The sequence below is a fragment of the Gouania willdenowi genome, chromosome 6 (assembly GCF_900634775.1).
Source record: "Gouania willdenowi chromosome 6, fGouWil2.1, whole genome shotgun sequence".
Taxonomy (NCBI): domain Eukaryota; kingdom Metazoa; phylum Chordata; class Actinopteri; order Blenniiformes; family Gobiesocidae; genus Gouania; species Gouania willdenowi.
This window is the reverse complement of record NC_041049.1, coordinates 64,495,361-64,521,184: the sequence shown is the minus strand read 5'-3', so window position 1 is coordinate 64,521,184 and position 25,824 is coordinate 64,495,361. Positions and strand designations below refer to the sequence as shown.

The 25,824-nt window shown below is 38.1% G+C and overlaps 1 protein-coding gene across 11 annotated transcripts in view; it reads left to right on the top strand.

Moving 5' to 3' along the window:
* cadps2 (Ca++-dependent secretion activator 2) overlaps nucleotides 1–25,824 on the top strand; it is a 230,459-nt gene that overhangs the window by 153,758 nt on the left and 50,877 nt on the right. For 4 of the 11 annotated variants that reach the window (XM_028449438.1, XM_028449442.1, XM_028449440.1 and 1 more), the window contains exons 14-21: nucleotides 5,822–5,923; nucleotides 10,212–10,275; nucleotides 10,471–10,594; nucleotides 11,580–11,680; nucleotides 18,212–18,220; nucleotides 22,287–22,443; nucleotides 24,333–24,474; nucleotides 25,645–25,764. In XM_028449438.1, coding sequence (XP_028305239.1) covers nucleotides 5,822–5,923; nucleotides 10,212–10,275; nucleotides 10,471–10,594; nucleotides 11,580–11,680; nucleotides 18,212–18,220; nucleotides 22,287–22,443; nucleotides 24,333–24,474; nucleotides 25,645–25,764 — 819 coding nt within the window. The remainder of the gene's footprint in view (nucleotides 1–5,821; nucleotides 5,924–10,211; nucleotides 10,276–10,470; nucleotides 10,595–11,579; nucleotides 11,681–18,211; nucleotides 18,221–22,286; nucleotides 22,444–24,332; nucleotides 24,475–25,644; nucleotides 25,765–25,824) is intronic. The other 7 variants (XM_028449449.1, XM_028449448.1, XM_028449439.1 and 4 more) reach the window with 3 other exon arrangements.

Sequence of the window (25,824 nt, the reverse complement as noted above, 5' to 3'; positions counted from 1 at the left end):
TTAAATGCATCACATCATAGCCGACCAATCAGATTCAACGTAATGTACCGCATCCAAACAGCATTGAATGGAGGTTATTTTCTCAGTTTTGCTAAGAATTTTTCATTTTATTTTAGATTGAATTAATTGGTTGTCAAACATCAACAAACAATTGTACATTTTGACCAACCTTTTATTTTATATAGATGCCTTTGTGGAAAATGAATTAAGTTCCAATTGTGCAAGATTTCATTTCTGGCCAGGGAAAAGAAAGCTTGTTTTCCGCAACCGCATCTTCATCTATCCTGATTTCAGCGCGGAGCTATTCAAAAAACACCGCCAATACAACAAAATCAAGAAAAAGCTTTGGGAAGCTGGAAAAAGCTACTCACTACTTTTCCCTTCTACTTTGAGAGAATGCTAACAACGTCTGGCAGGGAACAAGGCCAACATGAACAACGATAGAGAGGAAGAGGAATAAAAACAAGACAACACTGACTACAGATGAGAATACACAAAAAAGGACTGTTCAGACCAACTCAAGAATGTTTGACCAGAGAGACATGTAAACCCATGTAAATTTGCGATGGTAAAACAGGGGACGGGACCCAGATAAGCAAACTGCTTCTCTCGTCTCCTTTTTCGGCATGTACAAAAAATGTAAAAAAAAAAAAAAAAAAAGTGAATGTAACCATGTCGGAAATAAACTGAATAAATAAATAGATAAATAACATAAATTATTGATGGCAAGCCAAGGATTTTTCCCTCTCCTGAGGACGCACAGGACTTTTTCCGGAACGTGACGTCTTCATAATGTGAGTACTTACTGCTGTTTAGTGTCTGACACTAATATACAGTAAAAATGAACACTTGTATATTGTAAATGTAATTATTGGACACAAAACTACCAGCACCTCATTTAGTTATAGTCCAGTCTGTAAAGCACGTTCTTTGTTTGCCGTATTCTGACGTGTCGCACGTCACTCTGACATGTCGTAAAGAGTGTAATTGACTGAAAAAATGGATGGGCAAACTTTAAATGCTTGTTAATTTGAGTTGATTTGTATCATGAACAAAGTGAAACTGTCATTGCTTTTGGCCCTTCCTAATTATAAATTATAAAGTGTTTATTTGTTTATTTATTCTTACTGTATTATACAGTAAAAAATAGCAGGCTGCATCCTGTAATTGCAGAGAGCCTCTTATTCTGGTCCATAATGTCTGTTCCTTCTTCTTTTTTAGACAAAAATCTCAATACTGAACAATTCATAAATGACTTGGCCAAAATGAACTGGTCTACATTTCACATGATTCCTGATGTTGAGTATGCATGGGACTTTTTTTACTCTGAAGTTTCCAATGTAATTAACAAACAGAATTTGAATAATCCCAAACAGTTCTGGAAACATCTCAATCAGCTTCTTAACAAATCAAACAATGATTCTACTGATTGTGTCCTTCTCAATGACTATTTTATTACAGATCCTTTAACAATTGCTCAGACCTTTAACACATATTTTTCTTTTATTAGCAGTGCCATGCACCCTGATTATTTGCCTTCTTTTAGTCCTTCAAACCAAGTTGATTCGTCATTTTCCTTTACTAGAATTCAACCATCTGTTGTACTTCAAAGCCATTTCTGAGATAAAAAAAAAATAGTAGTGCTGGTCCAGATGGCTTGGATGCCAATTTTTTTAAGCTTGGATCCAGTATATTAATATACCCATTAACTGTTCTGTTTAACATGTCTTTAGACACCAACTTTATTCCACTTTTCTGGAAAACAGAAACAGTAACTCTGATATTCAAGGGAGGAGAGAACACTGATTTAAGTGATTACCGTCCAAATTTTGTAATCTGTGCAGTTACTAAAATATTAGGAAAATTTTTTTCATCAATTATGTAAATATCTCAATCATTTCAGTATATTATCACCTTTTCAATCAGGCTTCCGCTCTGGATACTCCACAACAACAGCCTTAGTTAAATGTACTAATGATGTGTTCGCCTCCAATACACAGGTGCTATATTTCTTGACCTTTCAAAGGACTTTGATCTGGTAGACCACTATTTATTGCTGGACAAACTTAATGCAATAGGCCCTAACAGAAATGCTCTTTTATGGTTTAGTGCTTATCTCCATAACAGACTTCAATCTGTAGTTTTTAAAGATTCACAATCTTTATTATGGAAAAAGGTGTTCCACAAAGTTCTACTCTTGGTCCTCTTTTATTTTCTATCTTTATTAACGATCTCCCTCAAGTGCGTACAAAATGTCAAGTTCATTTATATGCAGATGATACTGCTCTCTATTTTTCAGGCCCCAACTTGTCTCAACTTCAAATCAAATTACAAACAGATTTAAACTGTATCCTAAACTGGCTTAGAATGGATTTCCTAAAGCTCAATCAGAAAAAACACATTTTGTACGCTTTTTGGCACTCGCTATTTACTCCAAACTGGAGACTCAAATATCTATTTTGACGATTGCTCCCCAATGACAAAGGAGACCTCTGGCGAGTATCTGGGAATGTGGCTGGACCCTTAATTAAACTTCAAACCACATATTGATTATATATTAAAATGCACATATTCTTGTTTAATGCCTTTCTATCGGTCCTCAAATTGTTTCACACTACAAGTAAGAAATAAAATAATTACGTTTTATTAGATTATTTATTGCCGGCTCAGTAATTGTGATTAGTTGTAATTGGGAACATAATTGTAATTGACTTTCTGAGGATAAAAAAATATTGTAAATTATTGTAATTGGAAAAAATGCTGGTCACTGTAATTGTAATTGAACATGGTTAATTGAAAACGTAATTGTAACTGAAAAATGTAATTGACTTCAACCCTGTTAACTAGTAAGTTTTATTTTGAGTATTTAAATGAGCTACTTTTTACTTGTACTTGAGTACATTTTCAATCAAGTAACAGTACTTATACCAGTCTGTACTATTTACACCTGTGTTGACAGGAAGCTTTAGTTGCATCCTCACAGGCAGCTGCAGAGCGTTTACAGCAGAGATAAGTTGAGTGTTAATGTACTAACCTAAGCCCCGCCCCCTCTCCAGTCCAGGAACGGCACTGGCATTAGCCTCACCTTCAACACGCTCGCTTCATTTAGCAGCAACATTGTGTCTCAACCAAGACAAGCTGTCGCTCTCCACTCCGCCGTGAGAGATACCAACCCAAACATCCCATCCTGCCAGCTTCTCTCACCCAATCTACTGTGGGTCATCTGATGCAGTCTGACTCAGAGGATGGCATGGATAATAGTACATTTAAAATATCTGAATAATGGTTTGCCTAAGGCAGACATAGGCAACTGGCATGTCAGGGGCCACATGCGGCCCTCAAAGAAAACATACAAAATGACAAGAAAAACACACAAAAGAATACAGTAAAAAATACAAAGAATTACAACATTGCAGCAAAATACAGTAAAATACAAGACAAAAACACAAAAAATACTCCAAAAACACACAAAACTAGTACAAAAATGAACAAAATGATGACGTAATATGCAAAATTGCAGAAAATGACAACAAAAAGACAAGAAAAACACGAGAGAGAGAGAGAGAGAGAGAGAGAGAGAGAGAGAGAGAGAGAGAAAGAAACAAATGAAAGCATTAAAAATATGGAGCTTTATGTACGACAACAAAAACACAAAATAAGAGAAAAATATACTTAACAATAAAAAGAACAGATAAATAACAACAAAATACACAATGACACCAAAAACACACACACTAAAAGAGAAAAATACTGACCGTTACCAGCAACACACAAAACGACAACAAAGACACATGGATTACTACAAAATACGCAAAAATAACAGATAAACATACAAAACGACGTAATTAGCAACCAAACAATACTAAAAACACACACACTGAGGTAGGTACACACAAATAACACCAATTATACTGTATACTTATAATAATAATGTCTCTTTTATGTTGGGGACCAGGTCTGCAAATTAGCCTTTAGCTAGATAGTCCATGGATATGGCATCAGTAGCTATTTTAAATGTAACAATGCTCTCTGTTCTGTCACTCCTAAATAAACTAATGAACAATAAGTAATATTAATGATACATTTAGTACAAATGATGCCCAATAAAATATAACTTCAAAAAAATATATCTATTTGTTAATAAATTGTTATCATTGACTGCACTTAAAAAAAAAAAAAAAAGCTGTCCTACAAATCTCATTTTTTTTAGATTTATAATTTAACCACATGTTAGTTCCATGTGTTAGAATCCAGCTCCAAATATGTCTGAATGTGTGTGTTTCTGTGTGTGTTGCTTCACGTTTAGAGTTCAGGGCAATTCAATCAGCAGAGCTTTGGTATCCTCGACTCACACGACTTGCTGCTTTCCCATCAGGCACATTATTCCAACGTTTGGGAGTCAGAAAAGCATCAGGACCAAACATGGCCGTGTTCAAGGTGCTGTGGTCAGAGGCTAACCCAGTGAAGGCTTTTTATGAGAACAGCTCATTAACAGACAACCGCTTCATTCTACCGCTGGCCGCAATTGCCGTTTGGAGAGGCAGCTTTTCTCTTTCAGCCACACAGAAAAAGCCCAGAAAGTCAAGGCTGGTCACTCTGGGTACTGATTGCATTTTTGCCCTTTTCTAGCAGAGTGCCTATTCAGACGATGGCAAAGAGGGAATGACGGTTTTCAAAACATTAATGAAGCATTCAGCCAACAGTTTCTGCCTTTGTCCGCTCTCCGCTCTGCTACCTTGATGATTTGTGTGAAGGAGAACGAGGGCGAGCAGCTCCAGGTTTGATTGGGTAACTTTGAGGTCATGGTAGAGTGTTGTCTGCCTGATAATATTATTAGACCAAAACAAGCCAGTGAGAGATGTCGTCTAATGAGTCATTTTATCAGCACATTATCAAAGGTGTGACGCCCCAAACTTAAAGGGATCCTCCACTGTTTTTACAAATGTGGCCTAAAACCTTTGAAATGTCCTTATTAGAAGATCTATGCCTAACTAAACACATTATTTTGCACCATATTTGTTTTATTAACTTTTGAAAATTAGAATAGTTTACTGTTTGAGAGCCTGTGCGCCGCCATGTTGAAATGACGTCATTGATGACGTAAATCGCCCCTTTTAGTCCTTTGAGTTCCATAGGAGGTGAAACATTCAGGATCATTTAGTAGCTTTTTCTGTCAAAATAGCAACTTGTGCTGCTTTGGGTTGCTCTAAAAATCAGTAAAAGGTAAAAAAGTTGATGTAAACCTCTTTTGTTTACTGAAATTTGATAAACACAATCTGTGACACGAAAAAATCTGCTGTTTAGTAGACGGTATGAAGAAGAGAAGAAGAGCTCCGTGAATGTAAATACACACAACCAGCATCGACTGCTGCTCATTAATGCCGACCCAAGTAGAATCTGTCTGCTGCAAAGAACCAGTGTTCTTGTCAGAAATGGTTGAAGGTTTGGTTTAATGGTTTATGTCTGGATTTTTTGCTCTTCTTCTCTTCTTCATGTCGTCTCCTAAACAGCAGAGTTGGAACTGTCGCCCCCTGTGGTCACAGATTTTTTCGGGTCATAGATTTTGTTTATCTAATTTCCGTAAACAAAAAAAGGTTTACATTGACTTTTTTCACTTTTACCGATTTTGAAGATCCCTACTGTTATATTCCAAGTGCTCCCAAATTCAAGTTAGAGCAATAGAATGAGGTTGGAAAAAACCATCTTTTATGTCGTTGAACACACACATTCACTACCAGTCTGATTCTTAGTGCTGGCTTCATAGAAGTGAATGGAGATTTACTTTCAACCCTGTTTGCGTGTTGTGTGTGTTTGCTGACAGGCCTGATGGGATGGGGACGGTGACCGTGGATGAGAAGGAGCAGTTTGAGGCCATCAGAAACCGACTCATAGCTCTGCTGGATAACCAGATCACACACTTTAGGTAAGAACGCCTTCACACACACAGCTCCCACATGGTCCCAGCAGAACCATGACTTACAGGGATCCTCTGCTGTGTTTACGCAACAGACATTTTAACAATGGGACTTTTAGCCCGTTAAACAGTCTGTGGGACGCACAGTTGAATGCACAGTTGCAATTCAGCCCTGGAATTTTCTGTCCAGACCAGCCCACTGCTTACTTTTTTTTAACCTTTTATTTATTTAGTTATGTGTTTGTAATGTATGGTACACACTGTATGCTACCGGGCACTTGAATTTCCCCTTCTGGGGAGGAATAAAGTTTATATCTATGTTCTATCATCTCATCAGTGGACACAAAGCTGTTGTTAAGGCAGTGATGCTCAACATGTGGCTTTTTATGTCTTAATTTAATTATTATTCCCACAAAAAACTTTTTAACCGCTTTTTAACTATTTCCTTTGGCCATTTTGAAACTTTTTTGTCCCATTTTTGCCCCTTTTCAAAAAGTTCTGACAATTTTTTCAGACTTTAGCTACCTTTTGCATATAAATATCCTTTTTTCTCTTTTTGCAAGTTCTTTTTGACACTTCTATCCAATTTTTTTCCTTTATTTAATTTTTTTGGCCACTTTTCATCCAAATAAGCAGACTTTTGGCCACCAAATAGCACTTGCTTCCTATTTACCCTAAATTTTGCCACTTTTTGTTCCACATTTTTGCCTTTTTTCACTATTGATTGCACCATTTTGTTCACTAAAGCTACCCTTTGCCATTACATGCCACCTGGTTCCTTTTTATTTGCCCATTTTTTGCCCCCTCTTGACTGCTTTTGGCCCATTTTAGTCACTCTTCACTCTATTCTTGCCACATTTTTGCTACTGTTGGAAAATTTTTGGCCACCGGTTACCATGTTTGCCTCCAATCGTTCATCAAAATCAAAAAAAACATAGGGGACCAGAGCCCACCCCTGGTTGCATTGCGTTTGCCCATTGTTTCTGGCTTTGTTTGCATTCGCACCGACACCTAATTTGAGTAAATTATTCAGGTTAATTATTTTGGTTTCCTATCAATTCAATTCAATTCAACTTTATTTGTATAGCACAATTTACAACAAAGAAAAAAAAATCTCAATGCGCTTATCAAAATTTTAAATTCATAATAAGAAAGAAAAAACCCAACAAGATCCACATGAACAAGCATTTAGCGACAGTGGGAAGAAATAACTCCCTTTTAACAGGAAGAAATCTCCAGCAGAACCAGGTTCAGAGGTGGCAGCCATCTGCGTCGACTGGTTGGGGTTAGTGGACAGAAGGACCAACAGAACAGGATAGAGAGATAGAACATCAGAGTGTCCCAGACTAGTTGAGCCGTGAACCACAGATCAGGAACTGCCATCATCAGCTCCACGACACCTGAAACAGAGAAGAGAGAGAAGGATGAGGAGAAGGCACTGACTGCAGAAAAACATGATACATTATTATCAAGTCAGCCTGTCTTGGCCTTGGGCCTCACTCCCAGTGGCCTAGTCAGCACTTATTATAAAGGTGACAAATCTCTTCCCGTTTATTGGTAAGCTAACAGCGACTCCAAGGTCTGTAAGTGCGACCGTTTATAGATGAGCTCATGTCCGCTCTAGTGGTTATGTTATGTTATGATTCAGTCCTGTTTATCCAGACTGTAAATCATAACCATCTACATCAGAATTTGAATCTCTTCCCGTTTATTGAACCAGTAAATGCGACCATTCACAGACGAACCCATGTCCGCTCTCGCGATCAGATTTTGTTATGATTCAATATCACTATCAGTAATGGCCTTCTTTTTTTCTCCTCTAATAAACCTTTGCTAACTGGTATTCGCCTTCTACTGGTGCACTTAATATGTCATCATATCAAAATGAATATGAGAACTGAGTGCAGAACTACAGGTGAAATACATTTTTTTATTATGTTGTCTTTAAATTATTATTGTTTTATTTTTGTTTTGTTTTTGTTTTGTTTTTTATTGCAAAGGAAGGGAATGAGTTGGGTTTGTAATTTTCGTGACATGTTTAAAAGTATCATTGGAATGTAGCTCTATCTGCCAGTATTATCCGACTAATTCCCAGCGTAGCAGCAAAGAGGAGCCGTCGGGGTGTTTCCAGACCCATCATTGGTACACAACAGGTGATGAGACCTCCCTGTATCTGTGCTGCCATTCAGCGCCACCACCGTCGTATGAACACATTGTGAGCGTGGTGTGAAAGCGGCAGCCTCGAGACCTTGAGCAACACTCGTCTGAATGGACCAGTGCCATTAACTGTCCCAACGCACAGCTCTGTAAACCCTTCACACCTAAGAGGGGCCCTCCATCTGGCCCCAGAGCAGAGAGGAGGGGCCGGTCAGGGCCAAGGAGAGGGGCGTGTGGGGGGCCGATCAGGGAGAGTCATTACTAGCTCACCTCTACAAGAGGCTAATGCTGGTTAACAATAGCTGGGACAATGAAGGGATTATGCTAATGTTTCCCAGACAAGAGCAGGATTTCCACAGTTTGGTTTAGATTAAAGCAGAGCTCAGCTGCTCAGCATTCATACAGGGCTGTACATTTTAACCACAGCTGCTCCTCAATGGGGCCTCAGATGATTCCTGATCCTCACCAGAAAGAGGATTTTTTCCCCCTAAGGTGGTCTCATCACACTTGTTGTTTCTGTTAATTGTTTTACAGACTAAACTGTATTTATGGCGCTGCCTCTCCTAAACAAGTACACAACAAAAATATTAACAAAGATGTTTAAAAGTTGCAGCAAATGTCTGTGAAATTCCAGATTCCTCATCTGGCTGGAACTATAATCCAGTGAGGAAGTTATAAAAATGCAATGAACTATTTTCACAACCTGCTACATGCAGTTATGAACCTTCTATTCTGATCTTTACACAAGTGAATTACAGATTGGATTATGAATTTTTTTTTAAATTACAATTTATGTGCAAAGGATGCACTTCACTGTCATTTCACTGTGATTTGGATCTTCTCAGTCCTCAGTGTTTCATTCGTTCTGTTTCAACTGTTATAGTGTTTACAGAATAATGTGCTTCTGTGATTAATCCTAACCCTATAATCCAGATCAGAGATGGGCATCTATTATCACTGCAGGGCCACAAAATTGTAATTATTTGTAAATACTGAAATAGAATTAACTCGTGTTTAAATCATCATCCTTTTTGCACGCGCTACTCATCACCGCACTACTGCAATGTTATCCTATTATTATTATCTTATTATATTTTCCTATTTAGTTTTGCACATATTAGTCTTTAATTACTGTTTATATTTTCTAGTTGATTGTTATCATGTAATATTCACATTGTTAGAGAGCGCACAGTTCAAGTCAAATTCCTTGTGTGTATAACATACATGGCCATTAAAGTTATTGTGTGCCAGAAGCAGGAAGTAGAGTCCACCCTATGATGTCACAAAAAAAACAGCCTAAGCCGATTCCACAGGCTGATGGTATCTAGTCAAAATATTGCATGCCCACGAGCTGGCTCCAGTGCTATACTGGTGCTACACTGGTGCTACAGCAGGTCAGGCTACAATAGTAAACTCAAAAGCTAATTTCCATTTACTTTAAGCTACATGTGCCCGTACTGTTGATTCTGAAGACCTGAGGGCAGATTTTAGACCCTGGAAACATATGATGGCAAGCGAATATGATTGGATAAAAGCTCTAACATAAAAGCCAGGCCTCCAATTCTCAACTTGAGGCTGGAAGCAGTGCAATTAGGAGGAAAACTATGTAACAAAGAGTATAACTATGAGGAATGATTTACTACATATTTGTGGAAAAATATATATTAGAAAAATGAATGTATATTTTGATTATATTTAGGCCAGCTAAGAAGGCCTTGCTGGCCCTGACGGCCCACCACTGCATAACGTATATATTGCATAACAAGCAATGACATTTTTTGTAATACGGAAGAAGTTGAATGGATTATATTCTATATATTATATATAAAGCATTTGCGTTCCAAGGAAATAGTGTGAACTATTTTAAAATCCCTTTAGAAAGCCAAAGCATCTGCCTGTAAGCTTTTTTTGGCCCAAGGGGTTTACCTGCACAACCACAGGCTAATGTGTGTGCAGTCCTTTCCATTATTCAGCAGAGGACCCTGTGCTCAGATGGAGCTAAAGGTGAGAACAGCTCCTGCATCTGTTTAATTAGACAGATCGTAGAAGCCATCTGTTGATGGTGCTCAGCTCTCATCATTGTCCTTGAGGAGGTAGTGTCTAAGTACATGTGTTGTTGGCTTCTTTTCTGCATCTGCAGGTACTGCTTTCCCTTTGGACGACCAGATGGGGCCCTGAAGGCAACACTGTCACTGCAGGAAAGGGTAAGACTTTTAGGTTCACGTACAATTTTTTCAAAAATAATTACTTTTACAATATAGTATATGATGCTAATAATGTTTTATTTTTTTAATTAAAGAAAATAAATCGAGTACCCCAGCTTTAACAGGATTATGTCAAAAATACTAAATAGATTTTGAAATGCCAGGTTGCATGCTGAGATGTTTGTATCATTGCAGGTGTTGATGAAGGACATCACCACTCCTGTCCCGCCAGAGGACATGAAGAAACTGGTGCAGCGGTGTCTGGAGAAAGCAGCTCGCATTAACTACAGCCAGCTGATGGAATACGCTCAGATCAAAGGTCAGAGGTCATTTCGATGTTTGGGATACAAGCAGGGACAAAGATTCAGCCCTGGCATTTTGTGTTTAGACCAGCCCACTACATTATCAGCGACACCACATAGAAGATGTTATTAAGTCAGTGATGCTCAACATGTGGCTCTTTGTCTTCATTTTAATTATTATTCTCCCAGACACTTTTAACCCCTTTTTTAATCTATATTTTTTGGCTGTTTTGCAACTTCCAATTTTGCAACAGTTTTTTTTTCAGATCGTGGCTTTTGCCAATAAATAGCCTTTTTTTTGCTATTTTTTGTCCATTTTTCAAGTTTTTTTGACACTGTCATCCATTTTTTGTCCTTTCTTCAATTTTCTTTGGCTACTTTTATCCAAATAACCAATAAATACCACTTCTTTCTTTTTTCTCCCTTCATTTTGCTTCTTTTTGTTCCATATTTTTCAATTTTTCACTATTGTTTGCCACATTTTGCTCATTTAAGCTACCCTTTATCATTACATACCACCTGGTTCCTCTTTATTTGCCCATTTTTTGACCAATCTTGGTCGTTTTTGTCCAATTTTAGTCACTTTTCACTTTTTTTCTTGTCATGTTTTTGGCATTATCGACCATTATTGGCCACCTGTTACGATGTCTGTTACTCGCTCATCTAAAAAAAACAAAAAAAAAACATAGCGGACCGGACCGACCTTTTCCGGGTCAATGGCCCACCGGGATGATGCCCAGTATAACAGATGGCCAGTCCATCCCTGGATACAATGCAGTGAGATTTAAGACTTGGCTGCTGTAGGCTAGGTGAACTGACCAATTACAATCAGGAGCATCAGCATAGAAAACCTTCTCAGGCCATGCTTTGGCTGATTCTCCTGAAGTTCTGCTGATGTAACCAGGAGTTGGTTCTGGTACCCTGACTTAGTCCTTGTCATGACGATAAGCAGTTGAGGAGAACCTGTAAATCTAACCCTCAGATATGTATCCTTGTGTTCAGGAGACCCTCAGGCAGCTCCAGAGAAGAGACTGGAGGATTTGACGAGACTGGGAGAACTGTGCATCGAAGTCCTGCAGCAGAACGATGAACATCACTCTGAGGTTTTTCTACTCTTTGGTTTTCTTTCTGCCATTATACAGGCTTTGTGTTTAGTTTCTCTCTGACCACTGGAGGCACTGCATAGGGAATACACAGAGATTTAAAGTAAGTATGCAGGTAGATATGTTGCAAAATGGGGGAGCTTGTAGAATGTGATGTGAGCGTGTGTATAAAAAATCCACACACACGTGAAGTGAATTTCATGTCACAAATGATGGGAAAAAATGTGAACCTGTAGATTTAAAATTTAAACCTAAAGAAAATATTCACACACGCATGATCTGTGTGTGAAGTCAGAGAGAAAATATTCACAAATGTGTAGACTGTTTTTTTTTTTTAATCGCTCATTTACAACCAGTTCAGTTCAGTTTTTTAGCCATTTGCAGTATGAAAACCATATTGGAAAAAAATGTGCAAGGAGCTCAAAGTGCAGTCAACATTTAAAAAGACGTTTCACAATAAAAAAACAACCAACCAACAATCAATCAATCAATGCCACTAAAAATAATATAATGTAAAATACTGTTCAATAAAGAGTAACATCAAATTAATATAGCGTCGATTCTGTACAATAAAAAGTCCATACAAAATTAAAGTGACTTGTTTAGAGTCATCATAGCTTGTGGAAAGAAACTGTTCAAATGGCGAGCAGTAGATTTGATAGAGCGATACCTTTTCCCTGAAGGAACCACAACTCTGAGGTTACAACTTGCGTAAAGCTGCGCTGCTTGAGTTTTGTAACAGCATTTGCGAGACAAATGTGGCAAAAGAGATTTGTACCTGTACAAATGTTGTTTGAGTCTTTTCTGAACACAAAGATTCATGGGGATTGCTTCTCTTTGTTTAAATCTAGGTAAACAATATGTGGGGATTAGGATTGAGAAATGTGTATAATATGACGAAGCAATAACACAACAAACACGTATATGATCTGTCTCATAGAAATGAAGTAACACTTGAAATCATGCACCAATAAGAAAAACTAAATCCATAATTTGGGCACATGTGGGATGGGTGGGGCCAACATTTGTTCAGGTACAAATCTCTTTTGCAACAGATAAATGTGTTACAAAACTACAGCAGTGCAGATTCACGCGAGAAAAGTAGTTTGTGCATCGGTCGCGGAAGATTTGAGAAGTGAAAATTTACACGAGTATTTAAAAAAATAAAAAATTCTGTGTGACTTCACATTCAGATCACAAGTGTGAATATTGTCTTTGGGTTTAAATTTGAAATCTCCAGTTTCATCATTTGTGACATGTTAATTCATGTCACGTGTGTGGATTTTTTATACACACGCTCACATCACATTCTACAAGCTCCCTCATTTTGCAACATATCTACCTGCATATTGAAGTATTGTTTCAGATTTTATTCACTGTGATTGTTCAGCATTAGGAGAAGATTTGTGTTGTGACTGCTTGTATTTCTTTTTTTGAATACAACTACAGTTTATCTGGACAATCATAACTGTGTTCAATATGAGAAGCATAAAGATGTGTTTTGGGTTTTTTTAGTGAAGGGAAAAAGCCACAGAGTGAGAGACTTATGGTCATAAAACAACCTAACTTATTTATTATTCTATAAACAATACAACATAAATGATCCTCATTAATTTGTGATTCCTACAGGGTTTATGCTAAAGGTAAAGAGCAGTAAACACTGAACTAAACCTCAGGTCTGTCTCTAATGGTTACTGTAGTATAGTTGATAATGAAGCTGATTGTTTACGGTGATTCTGACACATTTCTTTTTTTCAAACAACATAAATAGCATCTCAATGCTCTAAGAAATATGCTGTACGAGTGCAGAACAAGAATGATGCTTATTTTTTATTCATAATGCACTTTTCACAAGGTGAAAAACAATCTTTAAGGGAACATTTGTAAATATGTCAACAGAGAACATGAGCACATACATGGAAATAACTGAGGTCTCTGATTTTCCGTGCAGATGGAATTCACTTCCTGAAGTGAAAATTGCAATATTTAATTTGATTTATTGAAACAAAATCAGAATATTGCCTTACACACATGAATTGGGAGATTACACATTACACACTGTTTCTCCACAAATGTCAAATCTCGCACTACAAAATTTTGTGCAATGACAGAATTCATGTTTTGGGATGATTTCATGCATTTCAACATTATTTGTTTTCATAAATTAACTCATTCAGTGCCAGCCATTTTCAATATTTCTACCCCCTCAGTGCCAGCTGTTTTAGAGCATTTTGGCTGATATTTAAAGACCCACAGAATATTTTTTCCTATGACAATCTGACATCTGAAACCAGATTCTGAAAGATTTGACTCTCTACTTTCATCAGAAAAAATAATTTTGTTTCTAGCTTGTTTCGTACTTCTTTAATCTGCAGTTGAATAGAAGCAAGTTTCACACAAATCGCAGGTTTGTGACAAAAAGCTGAGAATAAAGCCTTTTTCTGAAAAAACCTATTAGTGACTTTGAAGCAATTTTTTTTTTTTGCTTTAGGGATACCTCAACATTGGTTTCATTCTATTAAACTACAAAAGCAACAGTCGAGTGTCAGCGCTTGCCCCGCTTTTTTGATCGTTTTCTCTCACTATCGCGACACTCTCAATAGTCTACTTAGGTTCCACACATGCTCTGGTCGAGTGTGTGCGCTGCTGTGAGCTGCTGGGAACTTCAGCATCAACTCTCGTAGCGCCTTTTTCTGTCTTGTAAACTCTTTTCCTCTCCCTCCTATCTCTGCCCATCACGGGTGATCTCATCCAAAGATGGGCTGCTGCTATAGACATGAATGGCACTCAATGAGTTAAGTGGCTCAATGGTAAATTGCACACAGTATCTCCCATGATGTAATTTCAGCGTGACATTCCTTTTGCACATCTTAAGCATTTAACGATAAAACTAGTAACAATAATTAACTCTATTAAGCATGTTTGCAAAGATTTCAGGAAGTTTATTTGGCCTTAACGTCTGTTGCATTGATCATCAACATTCCTTTCCAACACAATGAAAATGCATTACAGGAATTAGAACTGAATGGTCTGAACCAAAAATCATAACTCTATATTTGATCCTGAAATGACAATAAAAACAAAGTGTGAGTCAATATTTGATTCTCACTCAAAAATTTCAGGAATTGGATGACAGGTCCAAGTCTGTCACAAGCACTTTTATCAACAACAGCATCACAATATTAACATGTGACCCACATTAGTCTGTGTCTCGCTTAGGGGCAGCACGTGTGAGTGAGTTGTGTAGCGTGGCTTCATGGTCTGGGTTGCAGCAGCAGTAATTAAACACACCCTTTGTATTGTAGCTTATTCTGCTGTTGCAGAAGTTTAGAGAATCTGTGTCCCTTCGTTCTTTGTTTTTCCAAATTGAAATAACAAATAAACGGTGTGGTTATTTTGTTTTACTGACTTAAAACCAAAACAAAAATACAGAAAAATCAAAAACCAGATGAGCAGCGTTTTTCTGTTTTAAAATTAATTCTAATGTTTGTGTGATATTTGGATATTGACGGGGAAACTATGGACGAGAACTTCATGTTTTAATCCCACCACACAGAGGTGACCCACAGATGGGGGCAGACTTTTACTCTGCTGCTGTTTGATAAAATGATTTTGTAAGATGTTGTCCACCTCACACCAATGGCAAAGAGGCGTAATTTGTGTGTCGATGACATTTCGTTAAAGAGTTATTGATGCTGGAAGTCTGAATCTGTGAATATTGTGCCATATTTACCCAACAGTGTTACGGTCCAAATAGTATCCAAATAAACTGGTGACTGACTATCAACTGTGAGGCTGGTGTGAGGAACAATACATGTTAGAACTTCTACCATTTGACACGTTTGCAAAAACAATTACAGCTTTTTTGAGGGCAGTAAAATAATTTATTTTGCACAATTTAATACTGTTAGCTACGAACGGCAGCCGTCAACACACGTGGAAGTTGATCACAATCAATCAATCATTTATTTGTATAGCGCCAAATCATAACCAATGGTATCTCAAGACACTTTACAGTAGAGCAGTCTTAAGGACGGACTCTTCATTTTATGGATACACACATATGCATTTATACGTATATACACATACATATGTATCCCACACCCAACATGAATTCATCATGGTGGCAAGGAAAACCTTCTGTTAAGCAGCAGGAACCTTGTGTGGATCCCATTCCTATGATGAACAGCCATCCACGTTATGCTGTGTTGGGTGTGTGCAGAGGAGAGGGTGGAGACAGAGCCGCTGAGACTCTGTAACTCCACACTGAGGATCCCACGGACCTGCAAGACAAAAGCCAGAAGGAGTACAGGAGCAAACACACAAGGGAAGAAGCAGACATAGAGGGAGTGTTTGAGAGAGGAATGGGACCCTCTCCGGTCCCTCTGTAACCTAAATGACCTCTCTCTTAACGCCCTCTCCAACCTCTCTCCAACCGAGCATGCCAGACCCCCCCCCCCCCCCCGGCAGTCTATGCCTATTGCATCTTAACTATGAGCTATGAGCTGGTTCCTAACTAAAAGCTTTACCAAAGAGGAATGTTTTGAGCCTAACCTTAAAGGTAACGAGGAGAACCAGTAGATCCATTACACTACCTCTGGTTCCTTTAATCAAATATCATGTGTATGTTTTACGTGACATCTATGTTTTTGTTATGATTTAATTATGTATAAATAATGTTTCTATTCACCAGTTCATCAGTAATGTGACTTACAGTACGCGTTGCTCCTTTTTTGTCACGGAGTAAAAGTCCGCCCCCATCTGTGGGCCCACTCCGTGTGGTGAGATTAAAACATGAAGCTCTCGTCCATAGTTTACCCAAAAATATCCAAATATCGCACAAATTTAAAACTGAAAAACGCTGCTTGTCTGGTTTTTGATTTTTTCTGTTTTGGTTTTGTCAGTAAAACAAAATAACCACACTGTTTATTTGTTATTTTGATTTGGTTTTAAAATGGAATAACCAAAGAACGAAAGGTTCACTGATTCTTGTCTGCACTGATGTTCTTTCTTTGTTTTTGTATTTCCTGTAGTTTTTAACCTGTAAAGTGTCTTTGAGTCTCTTGAAAAGCACTTATAAATAAAATGTATTATTATTATGACCCGCCGAGTGCCGCCAAAGGCAGTATAATGACAACACCACCTACGGCCCGTACACGCACGCTATGGGTGTTTCCAACCAGTGTAAAATAAATACAACTGATCAATCATAGGTGTTGATTTGTGGCGCGTTGATCAGCCTTAAGTGGCAGCGCGGTGCTTAGGCATCTGTTTGGGTATTATTAATAACATGCCGCTGCCATGGCGACCAGTGGATATTTGTGGCGTGTTGCAGGCTTGATGTTAACTACAAATCAGAGGCTTTTCATCCAAGTAACGCCACAAGCTGTCACGGGCTAAATTTAGAAGGAAACATAATTGTTTACTGGTTTACCGTGGCTGTTGGTAGCCAGCTGTCGTCCGAAGTTTGTTTTCTTTATAACGCAAAAAAAGTCAGTTACATGTAAAATAATGCTGCTTCTAAAAAACCTCCTCACTGAGGATTATAAATCTGTGTAATATCTACTGCACCATTGTGTAAAAATCATATACGGTAGTGGTCAATTATAATTGTAATCACATAATTGATAATTAATTACAATTATGGCCTAATTCTAATTTTAATTTAAAAGAATTGTTGTAGTTGAGTTCAGGTAATTGACTTTGTAATCGTAATTGCCATGAAAATTCAATAAAAATTCTAATTTTTAGATAAACTGTGTAACTATGTTACACTTCTACACATATGTAGTTATCAATTATTTAAATATGTTTTATGTCAAGCTTTCCCACATTTTACCATTAAAAAAATAAAATCTATAGATGTACTGTCACATAAAAGGCTCAGACATCCACACCGAAAATATTAAAGCCTATATTTTCATTGATTATGAAGCCTAACAAGGTAATCAATAGATAGGAAAGAAATTAGATGATAGATATTTGTTTTTAGTGTATTTTACAGCTGATTTAGGACCTGTTATTATAAGAGATGCTAACAGAAAGCTAATACAAGAGGAAGGTTAACTTTTATTAGGTTATTTATTTCAGGCTCAGTAATTGTAATTAAACTTTAGTAATTGAGAATGTAATTGTAATTTACTTTCTGAGGATAAAAAAATTCTAATTAAACTGTAATCGGAAAAAAATCTTGTTCACTGTAATCATAATTGAATTGTAATTGAACATGGGTAATTTAAAACGTAATTGTAATTGACCCCAACCCTGGTGTCATTTAAACTTTGTTAATCACTTGGTCTTTTGTTTTAATGGGACATTTTTAATGGGATATATTCATCTATTAGTTAATGTATTGAATGTGTGTTTCCCATTCATTATCAAACTGTTCCCATTAAAAGGAGTGAATTTAAATTCTTCTGCCTGACTGGGTTAAGTTGCACACTGTGCCAGAACTTATTACATGAAATGAGAATAATGAAGAAATCTAAAATGTTCTCACTTTCTTTGTCTTTTGCCTTTTGCTGTTGGAAGGGAAGAGAGGTAAGTGTGAGGTTTGCCTGTTCTCTTTCTTATGTTACTCCTCACATTCTTTATGTCATGCATCTTTTCCTGTGCTGTTGTCTGTGAAGGAAGAAAGTAGCACTTTCACTTTTCTTTCAACTGTACCATCAGAAATCAATCCAGACATTCAAATGTACTCTCATTTAAAAGTAATCCCTGGATCAAAAAAGCAGAAAAATTGCATTTGTAATATAGCATTCTGAAAATATTAAATTATAATTAAATATATTAAAACTAAATAAAATAAGCTGAAATCAAATTAATTGTACAAATATAGAACCTACAAAAATGCCAGGAAAATACAGGTTTGTTGTCAATGTCAACTTTATTTATATAGCACATTTAAAAACAGCTAAAACTGCCCAAAGTGCTGTACAACAAATATTATAAAGTACAATGTAAAAACAGTCACAAAATATACAACATAAAACAATAATAATAAAATGCATGGGATCTGGTCAGCTTGTTTTGAAGGCCAAAGCAAAAAGATGGGTTTTCAACAACGACTTAAAAACATGAATGGACCGGGCCGTTTTGACATTCAGTGGAAGGCTGTTCCAGAGACTCAGAGCCGCTACGGCAAAAGCCTTGGTCTCCTCTGGTTTTGCGCTTAGATTTTGGCACCGCCAGAGTCATTTGATTGGAGGATCTCAGTGTTCGACCTGGATCACGGATCAACAAAAGCTCTGAAAGGTAGGATGGAGCCAACCCATTCAGACATTTAAAAACCATCAACAGTATCTTGAACTGAATCCTAAAACTCACGTTCCCGTGAGCAAACGCGCCACTGCGTTTTGAACCAACTGCAGACGCCGGATGGAAGTTTGATCGAGCCCACAGTACAGAGTTGAATGACATGCTCCAGGTCGGCGTGTAAACAACCAAACAAAATATTTTAAACCTTGTTAACGGTTACATTACAAACGTTATCTTTGCCCATGGTAAAGTGCTATATGGAATACAGCTCTAGGCTAATTATTTTCCTAAAATCAACTTTAGTTCTCAGCGACTTTGTTTTTCTTCGTGGATCTTGTCATAATAAATTCTGCCACTAGAGGGAGTTTGTGACTGCCCTGACCATTTGGTAACGTCTCTGACCAGGGCTGCACTGGGACCAAAGCATTTTGTGTCCAGACCAGTCCACTACATTATCAGTGACACCATGTAGAAGCCTTTATTAAGTCAACGTGTGGCTCTTTATGTTTTCATTTGAATTATTTTTCCCCCAGAAAACCTTAAAAGGGGGAAACTTTTTAACCCCTTTTTACTGATTTATATTTTGGAACTTCCTTTGCGCCATTTTTGCCCCTTTTCAAAAGTTCTGCCACTTTTTTCAGACTTTAGCTACCTTTTGCCAATAAATTTCCCAGTTTTTGTCAATTTTTACAACTTTTTTTGACACTTTAATCCAAATTTTGTCCTTCCTATATATTTTTTTGGCCATTTTTCCTCCAAATAAGCTAGCTTTTTCCCAATAATTACCACTTGTTTAATTTTTCCTTAAATTTTACCTCTTTTTTTACTATTGTTTGCCATATTTTGCACATTTAAGCTACCCTTTGTCATTACATACCACCTGGTTTTTCTTTATTTGCCCATTTTTTGGCCACTCTTGACTGCTTTTGGCCCATTTTAGTCACTTTTCACTCTTTTCTTGCCACGTTTTTGCCACTTTTGGATCATTTTTGGTCACCCGTTACCATGTCTGCCTCCAGTCGCTTGTCAAAAATAAAAAAAGTAGAGAACCGGACCAGCCCACTGGGACGAGGCCTGTCCACCCCTATCTCTGATCCACTAGATGAAGTTTTATTTCTAACTGTAATCTTTTATTTTTCTGATCACCTTTTCCATCTGGGCGCTGAATGCAGCGCTGATGGCTCCTTGTTATTGACAGTTTTGCTCCTTTCAATTCATTGGCTTTCAGACTTCCCCATTGTCGTTTGGTCCTTTCCTGGTGCTCGTTCAACCACATTTATAAAATTCAGTAAATAGGCTTTCTGACATTCTTCTAACATAGGAAGTGTACCTGAGGATGTGCTGGAATTGCTGTCCTTGAATTTACAAATGGTGCATTAGCCCTTTACAGCGCAAGCATTCATTTTATTTCATGCTGAGGAAACATATTGCATGGCTGAATCATTTTCCAAGTCTTTCATTTATTGCTTGATTTTTTTTTTTTGGACCACATATTCTTTCTTTCTTGTTAATATTCTTTTTTACTTATTGTGCCTGTTATGGCGTCTTTCCTGCATGTCAGTATAGTGTTGTATAAAAAGTACAATCAGCAACACCTTTCAGACAATGAGTCATAGCACATGTTTGATAAAACGCACAAAAGCCAGTTTTACTGGGCTCATAAAGTAATAGTGTTTTACTTAATTATTTTCTTTTTAAAAAACACTTTTAATAGACACAGTGTCCTGAAAAAGTCCTAAAGGTCCTGAAATTAACCTTCCTGTTCAAAGCTGTTGATTAAGTAAATGAAGTTAATTGGGGATTGGGGTCAATTACATTTTTCAGTTACAATTACGTCTTCAGTTAAACATGTTCAATTGCAATTCAATTCCGCTTGACCATCATTTTTTCCAATTACAATTAAATTAAAATATTTCTTTATTCCCAGAAAGTCAATTACAATTATGTTCTCAATTACTAAAGTTCAATTACAGTTAATCACAATAATTGAGTCTTTAAAAAGTAACTTAGTAGAAATGAACCTTCCTCGTGTTAGCTTTCTGTTAGCATCTCTTATGATAACGGGTCGTAAATCAGCTGTAAAATACACTAAAAAATATTATTAGATGATAAGTAATATTTTACCTTGTTAGGTTTCCTAATCAATGAATATTTTGGTTTATTATTTGTGATGTGGGTGTCTGAGCCTTTTTTGTCTCACTAAACCCCTCAATTTATTTTTTTAAATGGTAAAATGTGGGAAAGCTTAAAATGAAATATATTTTAATAATTAACTACATATGCATACAACTGTATATATAACTGTAACATGGCTCCACAGTTTTACATTAAATTATAGTTGACAATTTTTAAAGAATTTTCATGGCAATAACAAATACAAAGACAATTATCTGAACTTGATTACAATTTAATTAGGATTGCAACAGCGACACATTTTTTAAATTACAATTATAAGTACGCCACAATTGTAATTAATTACAAGATTGCAAACATATTTGACCCCAACCCTGGTTTATCCCACTTATATTCTCTTTACATATCTCACTACAGTGGCACAGCAGATTTTACTTGTATTTGTACTATAGAAGCAACACATTATGCTAAAAGGACGACAAAAAGAGCCTCGCTCGTGTCCTCCCTAACTCACTTACCCTTATATTTCCCCCATCATAGGTATCTTTCCTCCTAATAAAGTTTAACTTTCCTTTTTTAGGGCATGCTGGTGACGGTCACAGTTGTGCAATATAATAAATGTATTTCGTATTTGCGAGAAAAACCCTGTATAGTTGTCATAAAAAGATTGCACTACATGCAGTGTTAACCTATAACGACACATGTTGGAAGAAAAAAAATCCAAAATGACTCTTGAAAAGCCTGCAGGTCCCGTTTTGAAAGTGCCTGCTGATTGCATTCAGCTCTCTGAAGAGCATCAAGGCTGTGTGGCTCTGTGCCGGGCAGGGGTCAGCCCGCTCAGGCGACCCCTGCCATTGACGGCTAAAGATGCTCTGAGAGAAAAGTGCAACCAGCCTTGAGTTGTATGCTGATGGACTGAGGTCAGTGAGAGAAAGCAAAAAGACATGGTTGTGCTGTGTATTTCTGATCTCTAACGATCAATCCTCAGCCGTTTCAAATTCTCCTTGTGAGACGTTGTTTTTTTTGGTTTAGCGTTTTAAAACATTCCAACCAGAACATCGGAGAGCTACTCTTTGCTCCAAGAAAGATTTTCCTCCTTCGCTTTTTAAATCACCAACAACTTTGAAAGAAGCACTGATATAGAACATGTTTGGAGAGTTGCTGACGTTTTTCTGTGGTATTCTGTTGTATAAGTTAACTTTACTTACCTTCACAGGCGTTCTCGTGGTGGCCTGAACTGATGGCTGAACATGCAGAGATGTTTCTGTTTCTGTATCAAGCTGACATGGATGCCGCTCTACAAATCCAACCTGTCGACTCCTGGGACAGTTTTCCACTTTTTCAGCTCCTCAACAACTTCCTGCGAACTGACCGTAAGTGTCGAGAAAGATGATTAAAATGGTTAAAGCTTTGTCCTTTAAGTTGTTTTATATATTTATTTATTTGCATCACTTGTACTTGTTACACATTGTTTGTTTCACCAAATTTCAAATGGTTTTCATTCCGTATGGTTGGCACCATGGTGCACACGGTTGTGGTTGCGTACGCATTTTGCAAAACGTTAAGACTTATTCATGCAAAAATGGTGGCGTTGAATGATTCAGGAAGGTCTGGTGGAGAAGGTTTGTTTTGGACTGTATCTAATAGCAACTGGGAAGACTCATCAATTCATTTTATTCAGAATTCTGAAGTTTTTGGCAAAACCTGCTTTCATGGGTACGTCATAGCAACGTGATGATGTATGCGGCGTGCTAGAGGTGGTGTGAGTGACCGTAAAATGGGTGGGTTTTGTGGCGTCTTTTCTGGCATTCAGGTTTCCTAACTTAAGATGGAAGTCTTTTTTTTAATATATTTTACACAACTTTTTTTTATTTTATACTAGAATTAGTAAATGTATTCCAGGGAACAAACAAACCAAAGACTTGTTTGTTTTCATGAGCTTGTCAAAAAGTATAAAAAACATCAGTTCCAAACTTTTCCTGTTTTATTTTATTTACCTTACATCAGGGGTGGACTGGGGAAAAAATTCCCCCCTGCATTTTCTCTCTAGACTAGCCCACTATACTGTATTATCTGCGACGCCACACAGAAGCCGTTATTAAGTCAATAATGCTCAATATGTGGCTTTTTACGTCTTAATTTTAATTATTATTCCCCCAAAAAAGCCCTTTTTACCTATTTCCAGACTTAAGCTTCCTTTTGCCCATAAATACCCTTTTTTCCTATTTTTGTCCATATTTGCAAGTTATTTTTGACACTTTTATCCAGTTTGTGCAACTTGTCATCCAAATAAGCTAACTTTTGCCCAATAGATACCACTTGTTTCCATTTTCCCCACATTTTGCCTCTTTTTGTTCCACGTTTTTGTCCTTTTGGTAATATTGATTGCCACATTTTGCTAATTTAAGCTACCCTTTGCCATTAAATACCACCTGGTTCCTCTTTAATTACCCATTTTTGGGTACTCTTTATTGCTTTTGGCCCATTTTAGTCATTTAACACTCTTTTCTTGTCACGTTTTTGCCAATTTTGGGCCATTTTTGGCCACCTGTTACAATTTCTGCCTCCACTTGCTCAGACCGGACCTTCCCACTTTGAGTTGACGGCCCACCAGGACGATCCCTGGTATGCCATATGGTCAGTCCACCCCTGCCTTACATTGATAATGTTTTTCTTAATGGTAAAACTCTAGTTTTCCTTGTATTTTTTCTTCAGCACCCTTGTCACACCCAGCTGTGCTTTTCTGTCTCAAAGCCAGCAACATTTTGTGAGACATGCAAGATTACCAACTTTTACTGTAACTTTTATCCCCAGCAAGCGTGTCATCTTTGTTCCTCAGCAAATTATCTAAATGCTCACTTGATTGTCAGCGTGTGAAGGCGAACAGTTGCGAGGGAGGCGAGTCTGTATTCTCTGGAGGGCAGAAATGCTAGTGTTAATCATGACTGAGAGGAATTAAAACTAATGAAGCCCTGGGAGAGCAGCCTGCCCGCTTCATGGTGTGTCCCTGCTGGCTGTGAACCGTTAGCGTCTGTATCAGTGTCTGCTGAGCCCACTGGGAGTGGGGCATCAAAAGGGTGTGCACACATGGTTATGAACACCTGTGCAAGCATATTTGGTCCTTAAAGAGTAAAAATTATTTTCACATATGCAGAAATGTTGAGTTGGCCGGCACGTTTGAGCTAATATGTAAAGAATAGACCATTTTGGTTAATAACACAGGCTCGTTTTGCTCTCTCCTCACTCTCACTGTGCACCACAGCTCACCTGTGCAATGGGACGTTCCACAAGCACCTGCAGGATCTGTTTGTTCCCCTTGTGGTACGCTACATCGACCTGATGGAGTCCTCCATCGCCCAGTCCATCCACCAAGGCTTCGAGCAGGAAACATGGCAGTCCGTCAAGTAAGACCCATTACTGTGCACAACAGCTTGTAACACAAACACGCTTAAACATGAGAAATAGCATTTCTCAATATTTCCATGTCTAAAACATAATGTCACATGCTTAAGCTTATACGTACTCACTGCTGCAGAGCCGCTAAGTAACTTCATGTAATCTGATTGGGCGGCTATGATGCGATGCATTTGATTGTTGTCTGGTCATTTCATTTTTTTGTACTTTCACAATGTCCGAGGAGGAGGGGGGACTCCTCCAGGTGGTCCACGTTTCACCCTCTTCCCCTGACGGCTTTGGCCCCTGCCGTGGGTCAGCTCCGCGCGCCTCGAGCACCCGGCATCCCCCGTGAAGCGACGGTCTCGCCGTGGGTGCACTTGTGGGGGATGCGCCATCCCCACTCTGCGCTGGCCGGTGTGGCGGTCTCACCCTACTGTCGCCCCATCCAACACGCGCCCTTGTTTCGAGGGCAAAGAGAAACCAGCCTGTGCCCGGTTTCTGGCTATTAAACCTACCATGACTAATTGTTCTGATGACATGTACTGTAAATCATTTCATAGGTTTCATAGAGTCCTGTGTGCATGTTTTTTTTTATGTTTTCAGTCACCACCTGGGATAGTGGGGGTCGGCACTCTCTGTCACCTCTGGTTTTGGGAACCCCTGGTCTATGTGTCCAGCTCTAGCTAACAGATCTTTTTGAAAGCTCGATGATACTTCATTAAACATTTCTCCAGTGTTTGTGAACACATTCAGCCTCTATGAGAATCACCAGTTCTGTCTACACTTTTGTTCATATCTATGTGGTTTTGTTGAGTGAGTTTGTGTGACGCTGCGTCATATTAACCACAACACTGTAGATGCTGGAGGAGGCGACTTTAAAGCTGCTGAGGACCAATGGAAGCAAATGAGCCAGAGTTGAATGTACAATGTAAACAGCAAGGACACAATGCATGAGGAGTGAATAGAAGTGAGCAGTGGCATTGCTGTCTCCAATTGTTGCCAAGTCCTCTTCATTTACTGTAGGCGCCATTATGTGACTTTTCTTCTTCTGTGTGTGCGCGTGTGTGAATCTACACTGTGGTAAAGGACACCTACTGTCACTGTTTCTCCTTCTTCTCTCCTTCAATCTTTTCTCCTCCCACAATGGAACAACCCAACCGCTGACTCTGAACTGGCAGGTCATTAACAAACAATCTAGCCAATGTCCCTCTTCCCAAAGTGCCCAGCCTTCCCCTCTCACTGCCGCAGATGCCTAGCTTCTCTGCACCTGCGTGGATGGGGCCGCTGTGTGACAACACGTATGTATGACATGTCTCTGAGGGTTCAGGCTGCAGGTCTCATCTTGTTTTAAGATTTTC